This window comes from Sturnus vulgaris, chromosome 3, assembly GCF_052056855.1.
Source record: "Sturnus vulgaris isolate bStuVul1 chromosome 3, bStuVul1.hap1, whole genome shotgun sequence".
NCBI lineage: Eukaryota > Metazoa > Chordata > Aves > Passeriformes > Sturnidae > Sturnus > Sturnus vulgaris.
The window spans coordinates 4243615-4256027 of NC_142245.1; the positions used below are offsets into that span (position 1 = coordinate 4243615).

Sequence of the window (12413 nt, forward strand, 5' to 3'; positions counted from 1 at the left end):
TTGGGGAGAAAAACGCCGTGCCCGGCAATCCCGCAGAAACACCCTGCTCCTCTCTCTGCCGGCTTCCCGAGGAGCGTGAGACGCACGCTGTGCCTCCTCTCCTGTCGGTCTGTAAGTTTAGAAGAAAGCCCCAGCGATTAAGACGTTGTTTTTATTAATACGAATGTAACCTTCATATTCCTGTGGTTGACCTTACGTTAAATTAGAAGTAGTACTAGAGGCAAGAAATGATGGACTGGATCCCTGTGTCCTAGTTGGAGCTGAGGTACGGCGAGGTAGTGTGCTCTTTCAATATTATTTTACGCAGCACAACTGGGAGCTACTCCAGATCTTCCTCCTCAATATTCAGCCTAGGTAGGGTTGAAATAAATTTAACCTGAGTTCACTGGATTTTTGCACTTTATCAAAATCAGTTCCAATATTGTGCAGTCAAATTAAAATCTATTTTTTGATTCTCTGTGGCTTTAAGTTCATTAAATGTGAAATTGGCAGCCAGCTAAAGAAGGTCAGGCTGATTAACTGTTTAGGAGTTGTATTCTGTCTCACTTGCATTACCTGGCAGTGTTTTGAGGTGGGCTGTATTTGTAGTACCCTCTCCTCCTGCTCGCTGCTGTTAGCGTGTGTGTAGTGTTGCGCAGACAGAGGAGCACCAACACGCTGCTGGTATTTATTTTTTTTCCCCCTCGTGAAAGGCAGTGCTGATGGAGACTGTACAGAGATTGCCAAGGTATTTCTCTGCAAATTTAACGTAAAAAAAAAAAAAAAAAAAAAGCCAACAGAAAAGAGAGCCGAGTCTGCCTCGTTAAAGCATCCAGTGACGATTCTGTGAGCAGAAATAGCCTCATAATGAAGCTTTTTGGAGCTCATTCAGAAAATTTGTCAACTTTGACAACATTAGGCAAGGTATTTTGAGTTTAAAGAAGGCGCTTCTCACTGTTGCGAGGAAATGTGGCAGTTGCTAGGCCAGGCTGATTTTTAGATGCTGAAGGCCACCAGTGCTAACATGTTCAAGATAATTTAGGCATTCCCTTATTTCAGGATTAAAAAATGCAAAATGACTGATTGCCTGATTTCCTTAATTAGTAAAAAATATCTCACCCAGCTGATATCTCTGAGTGGACGTGGTGGTGAATTTGCTGTTTATTTGGATCCTGACAAGTAGCTCAAAAGTGAGAGGTGCCTCCCCCTGCCCCGCAGGCATTTCTGCTGCACTTGCTTTGTATCATTTCGGTTTTCTGCCGCGCATATATATATATATGTATATATATTTATTTATTTGCCTCATACCCTCCCCCTCCCCCCCTGCCCCCATCCCGTGTATAACTACTGCCTTTAGGATTTTTTTTAAATTGGAAGCTGCGAAACGGGCCGATGGGGACAGTGACACAGATCCACGCGTTTCTGTCTGCACGTGCGTTCTGAGGGCTGGACGTGCCCCGTGTGTGTCGGTGCCTGGCTGTGTGTGCCCATGCAGGCTGCTGGCTCTTCTCCCCCTCTTTCTCTTCTACACACATGCACATGTTACCTGCATGGCCTGTGCAGGGAATGTGCGGTGTCTGTGTGTACTGAAACACCTTCTGTCTACACTCTGTTTCTGAATTTTAGAAAGTGGGTCTCGTCTGGCTGCTGGGAGATACACACCCATGTGTGTGAGAGTGTGTGCAGTGCTTTTAGCCTTGAATTCATGTACATAAATAATACATTCAGCAATAAAACACCATATTCCCATCCTGTCGTAGTACCACAAGAGTTTCGCAGTGTATTCTTTCAGCCTTTCCATTTAATTTTAGCACGGAACCGTTCACAGAGTCAGAAATGTGCCCTCGTGTAGGAGCACGGAGACAGTTGCGGTGCTCGCCCTCCGAGTTCTCCATGCTACAGCTGCTCCTGCAAAATCTCTTGCCTGTAGCTGATGAATCCCTGTCCCCGGTGCCGTGCTGACAGCCGTGTTGCATGGGTTTGGTCGGGGGGGAGCAGGCGGACTCCGGAGCGGGGTGTAATATTCATGAAGAGGGGGCTCGGCGCGTTCCTCCCCCCGCGCCCCGTGCCTTTCCGAGAGCTCTAACCATTCTCCTTTTGTTTCTCAAACCGCAGCCGAACCTCTTGAAGCCATTCTCACTGATGACGAACCTGAACATGGCACATTGGGAGCTCCGGAAGGGGACCACGACCTCCTCACTTGTGGCCAGTGTCAGATGAACTTTCCGTTGGGGGACATTCTTATTTTTATTGAGCACAAACGGAAACAATGCAATGGCAGTCTCTGCCTAGAGAAGGCTGTGGATAAGCCACCTTCACCCTCACCAAGTGAGCTGAAAAAAGCATCCAATCCTGTGGAGGTTGGCATCCAGGTTACGCCAGAGGATGACGATTGTTTATCAACGTCATCTAGAGGAATTTGCCCTAAACAGGAACATATAGCAGGTAAATGAAAGCAAGGAGAAGTGTTTGCGAGTTTATTTCTGTTTCAGTCGCACTGTAGCGTGTTGGCAGTCCGTGCACTGCCGTGTCTGTGTGTTCTGCACGCCGTGAGGGCCGGGGGTGTCCATGCCCTCCCTGTCTCGGGTTAGCCGTGTTTCCCGGTGCCTGCGCAGCGGCAGGAGCAACAGGCACGTGCCGTGCCCGCCGGTGTTCCTGGCCGTATTGTTTGAGGCCACTCTCGTCATTTGCCTGCATTGTAGTCACCGGCTCCCGGTGTCCCGCCTGCCGGAGCGCCGCGGGAGGAGGGTGCCGAGGCTGCCGCTCGAGAAAGCGAGGAGCTTTTGAGTCTTTGGCAAAGTCAGGGGTGAAAGAGTTAACCGAGCATCCGCCAGCCTTGGTTCCATATTGGCTGTCAGCGTATGGACTGTAATTAAACACAGCCCCATGGCAAAGTGACACCACCGACCTTGACTTTAAGATGCCATTTTCGACTGGCCAGGCCAGAGTAGAGAGGGCAGTTGCTGAAGCGCACAGACATGCTTATTCGAAAAGTTTAAGGGCATGTTGGAAATTTCAAAAGGTTGGTTTGACAGGAAAGGCTGCTCTCTGCAGCCTGCCTCCTCAGCCAAATGATAAATGCTTCGCTGTGCTCTCTCTTGTCTCTGATGTGGTTTTGACAGATGTATCTTGATTTTGTTTGCGGTTTACACAGCCACATGTCAGCCGTACAAATGTCCAAGGCAGAGTTCTGTTCTGTGCAACAAACAATATGAAATGTAATTTAAAAAAAGAAAAAAGGGTAAATAATTCCGTTTCATAGCATAATTTTTTTTTTAATCGGAAAGCCATTGGCCATGCAGATATTTTCACAAATGAGGTTAAAAAAATAGAAGTATACCGTGCAAAAGAAAATCCCAGAGCCCTGGGAGTGTAACAAGGCACGCTCTTCTTTTAAAACCCTACTAGTAAACAAAAGTACTGCCCATTTGCAGCAAGCATTTCAGATCACTTCAAACCACGCCAATGCTGCCAGTCGAAAAAGGCGAGACCACGGTGTATCGACCCCAACAAATGCCTGAACCAGTTTCAAGCTTCCTCTCCAGTGGTGTTTGGGATGTGGCAGTGCCAGTGCCTGTCTTCGGGGAGCCCGGGGTTGTCAGAGGCGCAGTACATCATCACATGATGTGCTGGAGCTTGTCTTGGGCTTGCTTTGGCCACAGAGTTAAACCATAATAGGGCAGTAGGCGCTGGGAGGTTCAGAGGGATCCTCCCGCAGCCTTCCCCGGCCTCCAAGCCGGTGGCCAAGCCGTGCTGGAGAGCTGCAGTTTTGGGGCTTTTGTGGTGGCAGCAGATCCGTATCGGTGCACGGGTGTCTGCCTGCACACGTGCCTGTGTGCAGAGCCATGTGCGAGCACACGCAGACGTCATGTGAACGAGCGTGTGCTGTTTCTGCAGAGTAATCGCTCTTTCCTTGGAACGGGAATATCTCTGCGTTTAACAGGAGACACATGCTCAGCTACTGCTAAGCTACGTTTTGAATGAGACTTAAAGCCCCCCAGTAATTCCCCGCGTTGCGCTTCCCAGACACGGATGTGAAAGGTGAGGTTTCTTTCCCTGAGTGGCAGAGGGCAGTGCCCATTTCCATGTGCTGCCTGCGATCTGACGGGAAGCGAGCAGAAGCGTGGGGCATGATTAATGAAGCGGGAGCCTGGCGGAAGGGATTTGTAGTCTTCCAAGCTCTGGAGCCATACTAAATCACCAAATATGGAGGAGCGGTGGTATGATGTAACGCTGTATTTACGTACGGCGCCGCTCCGCTCAAAAGACAAAACACAGTATCTGTCAAGCAAGAATTAAACATGCTGTCGTCCCCGTGGTCCCAGATAGGTCCCTGGGCTGGAGGGATGGCCACACCAGGGGGAACCTCCTCTTTGCCCTGGCACTCATTTGGCGCGGGAGGCTCAGCGAGCCAAGTCTCGCCTTGGCTTGGTGCAGGTGACGCCAAGCGAGGAGGATTTGGGCTCAAGCGCCGTCACGGGGCCGTTAATTCGGAAAGGGCCGTGGTTTTATCTGCCTGTAAATGCTCTGCTGAGCCCAGGATGGCAGGGCCTCATCCTGCTTGCTTCTACTCATAGGTGGGCTTGACTGGGAGCAAGTTTGGTGCCGTGCAGGAGAGCCCACGGAGCAAGCCGTGAGTGTGTCTTGAGTGGAGATGGAGTTGTGGTTGTCAGGGCCCTTCTGCCCCAAGGTTTCTGGCTGTGGTGCCCGGCCATGCCTGCCTGTAGGGATGGGAGGTCCAAGAATGCAGGTTCTCTGCACCTCCCTGGCAGGGCTGCAGCCCAGCAGCGCTGTGGTCCCTTGGTTCTTCCTGTTGGTTGGAAATGCAGCCTGGCTTTGGGAAAGGGAAAAGGTGCACCAGGAGTTACAGGGTCTTGCACTGTTCTTCCCCTTCGTGTTTTCATCACCCTTTTCGGTTGGGTGAGTTCAGCTCCCTCGTGTCACAAAGAAGTGTGGTGATAGCTGGAGTGACCCATTGCTCGTAGCCAGTAGTTTGAGGAGTCTGGCAGTAAAATTTCCAGTGAAGGTCTTGGAGCCTGAACTGTGAAGTTCAGGCTTCCTGAAGGCCCCTGCAAAGAACCTCAAACTCTTCCAATTCAGCTGTTAATATCTGATTTCTGTGCAAGAATGCAAAATGCAAGATTTGAGTGTGTAATTAAGGGGAAAAAAAATTGGTAAAGGCTGCCTTTGGAAAAACACACAGAAGTTGGGGAAGTGATTCTTTCTGCTGAGAGACCATAAAATACGTATTTTGTAGCGATATAAAAATGTTCCAAATTAGCTGTGAGGCCAGAAGAGGTGTTTCAGGTTAGCCCTGGATGCAGAGGTGCCGTGGGTGAGCTCTGGGTGCAGTTTTTTTTCCCTGCCTACAGTTTTGTAGTCAGTAAGTTGACAGTAAAAGAGAATCTTAAGTAATGGTTAAAGATCTACAGACAGGAAGGAGGCAGCAGCTCATTCAAATGCAGAGAGAAATGATACCTGTTTTAACTGGTTAAGCTGCTCTTTATCTTGCTATTTTCCAGAGACAGGGATGAGGACGGGAGCTTTTATGTGTGTGTGCAACCTGTGCAGCAGCCGTGGGATCCGTATAGGTGCAGACATGTGTCCATACCTGGCTTTTCCATGTGGGTGTCTGCCTGTGCACAGCTCTGCCTTGCTATAAAATTTTGAGTGATGCTGATCCAGCACTGGAGCTGAAATGCCATAAATTTAACTGAAAATTAATAGGATATGTTGTGTGGGTCCAACGAGGCAGCTTTCATCAATATGTATGTCAAAGCCTCACCACCAGATACTGGCAGCCCGTGATTTGCAGTGAGGGCGACGGCAGGGCTTTAGTTATCCGTTCTCATATTTTACAATAGGGGGAAATATTAACTGAAGTATCTGGAGATCAGTGAATGTAAAATCGCTGTTCACTTATTGAAAAGGCTGAGGAAATATTTATCGCCTGCCCGTGTCAGGTTTTGGTGGTTTGTTTGTTGAATGTATAAATCCGAGGGAATTAATGAAAGGTTGGGGTTTGGGTGAAGAAGGTTCTCAAATGCTACTTGGATGCAGTTGGGGGAACACTTTTGGAGTCCTGCTGCGAATTCCCCTGTATAATGCCGAGTGTGGATCCGTGGATGCTCTATTTACTGTACAAAGAGGGGAGGAGGAGGGGAGGTCATTTTTACTGCTCGAATCCTATATTCTCAAGCTGCTTGTGACATTCAAATAAAACACGTGGGAAAATAATGTAAGAAATCCCTCTGTCTGCTGCAGTCGGGGAAAGGTGAGCATCATTTGGTACTAAATTTCAGACTGAGCATATTTGATTATTACAGTTCTCAGGTGGTAATGTCTTTAAGCAGAGATTTTCTTGGGCTGTTATTACTAGTTGCCATTATAATTCTGTAGGGTAGTGATTGTCGATTTTTTGTTTTGTTCTGGAGACAAAAAATACTGCTGTCTGCACTAAATAGTTAGCATTGCATCTGAACAATAAGGTGAAAGCTTTAAGAGAAGTAGGAATATAAGAAGATTTTGAAGTCAAATTCTGTCTGCTTTCTCCATACAAAGAAACAGAGAGAGCAGGCTGGGTGAAATATTGCAGGCAGGAGAAAATAGTGAGGGTGCTACCCAAAGGCTCCTGCTCCCGAGATTTGGAGCGCTGCGTACAAGCTGTATTTGTAAATAAGACAGAGAAAGGTTGTGAACCGGCAGCTTGGCTGTTTTGTCAAAGTACAATGTCAGAGAAACTCTTTCTAAGACAAATTGTAAATAGAAGTGTCACGATGATTGCATGATTGAGCTCTAGAAGTGTCTTGCAATTGTTGGCATTGTCAGAAGACTTTTGAAAGCTTAATTAAAGGCGGTGGCCTGTGTGGCTGTGAAATTTACTTCTGGGGGGGAAAAATGTAAAAATGTAGGGATCAAAAAGTTGCTGTAATGCTGCTCGCGCAGGGATACAGAAGAGAGTCAATAGTTTCCCTGCTTTCCCCGTTGCCTTTTATAAATAGCGTTTTTTGAAGAAGCAAGCACGTGACACCAATATCATCCTTTGTACGAGGTAAAGATTGTGTTAGTTTTCCTATTCCCTGCTGTTCCAGACAGTTAATGTAAAAATGGCTCTTTATTGGAAACACAAATATGAGTTCACTCGAAGCACAGAAGCAGGGTAGAAAGTTTGCCTCTGCCTTCCGGGGGAGCATCACAGTGTTGCAGTGCCCTGAATATTTCTGGTGGGTTTCTTTTCGTTACCTGCAAATCAGATCTTCTGAGAGGATGGGAAACAAATTTTGTGTTCCTTCTGCTATTGCATGGGACACTGAATTGTGGAGCTGTCCACGAGCAGAAGGATCACTGCATCCGAAATGCTGATGGTTCAAGAGGCAGCCGGGCACATAAGCTCCAATAAAGCTCCAGTGTAGATCTGGAAAGGTGCACGTTGGCATCACGTGCCGAAAGCTTTGAAAATCGTGCCTGTAATAAACACGAGGCTCCGCGTGGAAAGTCCCAGCAGCGAATGCTGGGCGACGGAAACTGAGGCAGGGAGTAAATTAAACACCTTCTAATTAGCCCGGTGGGAGAAGTAAAGTCTTCCCTAAACATCCCCATAATTTGGTAATGCCTCTTTTAAAGAGGAGGAGGCCTATTAGCATCACCCCGTTTTGTATATGCAACCCTCAGCCCACGAGCTCTTTCTTGTTTCATTCAAATAATAAAGACGATTAAAGAGGCTTGCGAGGCACTGTCAGGCAACGGGAGCAGAGCCTCCAGTTGTTTGCCTGCGTGCATATCCTCATTACGGAAATCTTCTCCGGCAAAATTCCCTTCCAGCTTCAGTCTGTTTTTATATCCACTAGTACCAGCTTTGTGCAATAAAAGGCATTTAGCATCAAGCTGGACATGGGCTGGCACGGTGCCACTTGTGTTTTGTTGTGGGTTTGTTTTTTGGTTTTTTTTTTAAGCTAATCGCTGAGGATCTCTCGTTACCTTTCTGCTTGTTGTGATTTTGTTCGGGTCGTGATGCTGCCAGGGATGTCGTGAGTCCAAGGAAGTCCAAGACTCTTCTCCCAGTGGCAGGCATTTGAACGCAGCTTCCATCTGGGAATGCTCTGTTTGATTTGTCAGCCACTGGGGTTCTGCACAAGTCCATAAAACACATCAAGTCCATGTATTTCAATGTATTAAGACTTACATATATGTGTGTGTATATATATATATATATATATATATATATATATGTGTGTGTTCGTACTGGTAGCATGGCCCTAAAATTAACCATTGAGTGGATTTTTTTTGTTGTTGTTTTTCCCTTGGGCTAGTGAACATAATTTTGTCTCACTGTGTGCATAGACAGTAGCTCCAGCCTGATGCCTGGTGACAGTCGGGCATAGCAGGTTTGGGCCCATGTAGGTAGACACCAGCACCTGGATTGCTGTGATTTATGGCATACTTTTAAGAATAACAGGCACATTAATGGACCCACAAACCACCCAAGAGGTGGGGATGATCTGATAATGAATTTCCGTGAAACAGAGTTCGCTGTGGGCTCCCATCTTGGGTGTGCTTTGCTCTGCCAGATGTGGATCAAACTCTTGCAGGAACTGGACCAGTGGCTGTGGACCCCTATGGATGAGCAGACCAAGTGCTCACATTATTCAAACCTTCCCGTGTTAATGCCAAACGCATTTTAAAGCCCATAAACATCCTCCCCATCTCTCTAATCAGGTTTAGTATGCAACGCATCCCGCACGGGGTTCAGCCAGTTTGTTTTCCAACCTTTATTGGCCAGCTGCACTCGCTGTGCATCTTTAAAATATTTCAGCGAGGCTTTTTTTGCTCTTCTATCACCGGGGCTGGTAACTTGGTGGCTCATTCTTCATTCGGAGGTGGCATTGCCTGGGGTTGGCGAGGGAAAGGTTTGCGGTGTGGGGTGTGGCGAGGTCAGCCCCGATCCCAGCAGGGAATTTGTGTTCTTCATTTGCCTTTACAATCGGAGCACAGCTACTGTACCTTGGAGCAGCTCTCAGGTGTGAGCTCAGATGGGCGCATGTAAATGTCCTGTCAGAGGCAACACAGGAATATTAATGTTTCCTCAGCACCACGCTATAATAAAGCTGTACACAGCCGGTTTAATATGCAACCGGGCTGGGGAATTGTATAAAACTTCGATAGCCCAGTGTGAATGACAGCGGTGGAAAAAAATACTCAATATGCCACAGTTTGCATTCTTGTTTGCCTTTGATCTAAAGCAAAATGAAGACATCCTCTTCTTTCCCTCCTCATTCTGAATAGGTGTCCTTTCTGTGCAAAACTGGGTAGTAAGTAAGAAAAGAAGACAAAGTACAGGGCACAGTGCAGAATTTTTTGAAGCACATTAACTTCAGCCCGCTGGGGGATGTAATTTTTTCAAGTATTAGCAAACATTTATTTTTTATTCTTGGCATTGTTGGCATTGCTTTTCATTCTTTTTTTAGCATCTGGGTCTGGTTGAAACAAAGAAAACAGAGCCACCACAAACAGAGGCTGGAGCCCCTTTTGCCCCCTGGCTTGGGCACGGCCCAGGCTGTACATCCTCCTGGCAGAGGTTTCATTTGCATCTTCTTGTGTGTTCGAATCTTCAGCTCCATCCAAAGGTGTCTGTTTTTTCAGTGCGGTCGTGTTCGAGGATTTTTAATAATGTGCTCATTTAACTGAATCAACAGCTGTCAGGAGCGGTTGTAGTAAATCCACAAAATGCACAAAGAAAAATACATACGTTCCCTGAAACAAAACACTTGAAACAAATTGGCTGCCAAAAAAAGCTGCTGAATTCTGGGTTTGCAGACAGTGCACCAAAGTGTTTCTTTCTTCTCTCTGCTTTCCCGGGAGACCTCTCCCCGCTTGCCTGCTGCAATTCTACTGGAAGTTTTTACCTGAACAGGTTGCTGTTAAAAAAAAAAAATCCTTTCACTTCCCCATCTGGTGGGTACAGAGCTCAGCTACAGCTCACATTTTTGTGTTTCACACTAAATAGCTGAGAGACAAGAGCGGGGCAAGAGGAAAACCCAAATAAGTGTGGTGCCGACGAGGCAGGGAGGCTCAGTATCCCTGGGAGATGGCTATCAGGAGAAGCAGTGCTTCCTTTCTGCCCTTCCAGGTAGGCGTTGTCAGGGTGCTTCACAGGGTGCAGGATTCCCACTGGAGTGGGTGTGCTGCTGGAGGGAGACGCGGGGAAGCTTTGGTCAGTCAGAGCCAAGGACTTTGTGCTTCCACCCTCCCCTGCTTTGCCTAAATGCTGAGCAATTACACCTACAATTTGATCTTAGCTGCAGATAGAAAAACCTCTGCCTAAATAAACAATGGAATTACTGCTGAACAACAAAGGCTCAAAGAAGAGCCCTGCCTTTAGTGGTGTTATTATTGTTGTTGTGGATAATAATATTATTATTACTATTGTTATTATTACTGCTATTACTACAGCTATTACCTTTTTAAAATTACGCATTGCAGTTCCTTGTTCCTTTAGGAAGTAAGGAGTTTAATTTTGCATTAATTGCTTGCTTAATTGATTTATCAGGTAGGGAAATAAAAATGTGTTGTGTTGTATCCCCCCCCCCACCCAAAAATTCACAACAATTAATTTGTCACCCAGCATTACTTTGCTTCAGCGTCACAGCTGGGTTTTTTTTTCAGACATTGAATGAATCATCTGGGTTTTGTTGCATTTTAGCTACTGAGTTTATTCTTTGTGGAGTAAGAGAATAGATCAACAAAAGTGTCGTTCTTCAGCCAGGGCATCGTGAGTGCACGGAGCATTTACTGTGTGGCTGGGGGCTTTTCCCCATGTTCCTCTGTTCCTGATGCTGATTTTCATGTTTAGGGAAGAGTTGTTGTGCAGTGAGAAGCAGTAGTCGGAAGCCTTGTTCTCTTTGAGGAGCTAGAACACAGTGGGATGCATTTGGAAAAAGAGATAGAGGCTGTATTATTTTGTAATAAACTATAAACTGTCCTATGTTAAATTTGTGTTACGTTAGAAAAAAATCAATAAGGAAAAATTAAATTCTGATAAAGATACTCTTGGATCTTAGAAAATAACTGCTGTCCTTTTAACTAAAACATTTGAGGAGCTTCAAAGAGTATGTATTTCTTCTGATCTTAGAGCTGTGTGACTGGTAGCAGGGAAAAAAAAAATCTTATTCTACATACAAGTGGATTGCTTAACAAGTCAGCACAGACACATACTTGTTTGTACCATAGAGATAAAAATTCCTGTATAAAAATAATTCAGTTGCTGACAGCAGGCATTGTGCTGGGGCTGCCTCTTTTGTGTTGGCCGGGGGTCAGGGACCACGGCTCCCACTTTCTGCCAGGGGGGGAGGCTGTCATGATCGCTCGCTGGAGCCTGGAAATAAGTTAATTGCTTTATTTTAGGGAATGCTCAGAGCCCGGTTTTGTGGTTTTTACGTCTCTGGAAACAGAGAAAGAAGTAGGAGGGAAAATCTCCTGATGGGGGACATGACTTGAAGGCAGTTTGGGAGACATGGCCTTCAACAGCTCGGCGGCCCGGCAGTAGTTTCTAAACTTTTGTTTTGAGTCTAATCCCGATTTATGCTGTCACATCCCATGCTGGCCTTCCCTGGACTCTCCTTGTGTGAAGTTAACGTCGGTGCTGGGGGGAATTGCTTAAAACCGGGGACTCGTGGCCATTCCAGATGTTTGCTGCTGCGGTTGTTGCACGGGACCGGGTCCCGTTGTGCCCAATAAATGTTAAAAAAGCGGGGCATTAGCGCAGCTCCAGGCATCATCTGCTTTGCTCTGCAGGGGTTGCAGGTAGGATAAGCCACGAGGCTGGAGAAGGCTGGCTGGCGAGGTGGGAATAGGAATTATTTCAACATTCATCCATCCTTCAAAGTCAGGGTGCCGGGGAGGCTTCCCCCCCAGCCTCCTCCCTGCCCGGATCTTTGGCAGAAGGGTGGTCCCTTGCTCTGCAGCCTTGGGGACGGCTGGGTCAGGCCCCGGCAGAGCCGAGTTCGGGAGCGGTGTCCCCGCAAAGCGCGCGGGCTCGGCGGCTGCGGCTCCTCCGCTCCCCGGGAGCGCCGCCACTTCCCCAGTGCCACGCTCCGGTGCCGAGATCTTTCCATCCCTCCCTCTTGAGTGCAGCCAGTCCCTAAAATTAATGCTGCTGCACTTTGATGAAAATAATGTTTTTATAATACATTTGCTGTTTACATGGAGGATGTGACTTGAGGGGAAAAAGGCTTTTTTGGAGGGTGGTGGAAATCTTGTTAATCTGCTCTCGGAGAGCGGCACACAATACTGCCTATGAGCAAGTCTGTGCTGCTTTTGATAAATTACCATGTTTAGAGATAGGTTTGGCTCTTAAGGGCTTAGTTTTCTGAACAAAGTCCATAACAATGTTTTCTGCCTCTGTTTGTCTCCAGCCCCTTTGGCTTGACTCGGAGCCC

The 12413-nt window shown here is 47.0% G+C and overlaps 1 protein-coding gene across 3 annotated transcripts in view; it reads left to right on the top strand.

The window, feature by feature from the left end:
• The window catches only part of BCL11A (BCL11 transcription factor A), a 70959-nt gene that overhangs the window by 4204 nt on the left and 54342 nt on the right, over positions 1–12413 (top strand). For all 3 annotated transcript variants that reach the window (XM_088160759.1, XM_088160761.1, XM_088160760.1), the window contains exon 2: positions 2095–2424. In XM_088160759.1, the coding sequence (XP_088016885.1) occupies positions 2095–2424 (330 nt within the window). The remainder of the gene's footprint in view (positions 1–2094; positions 2425–12413) is intronic.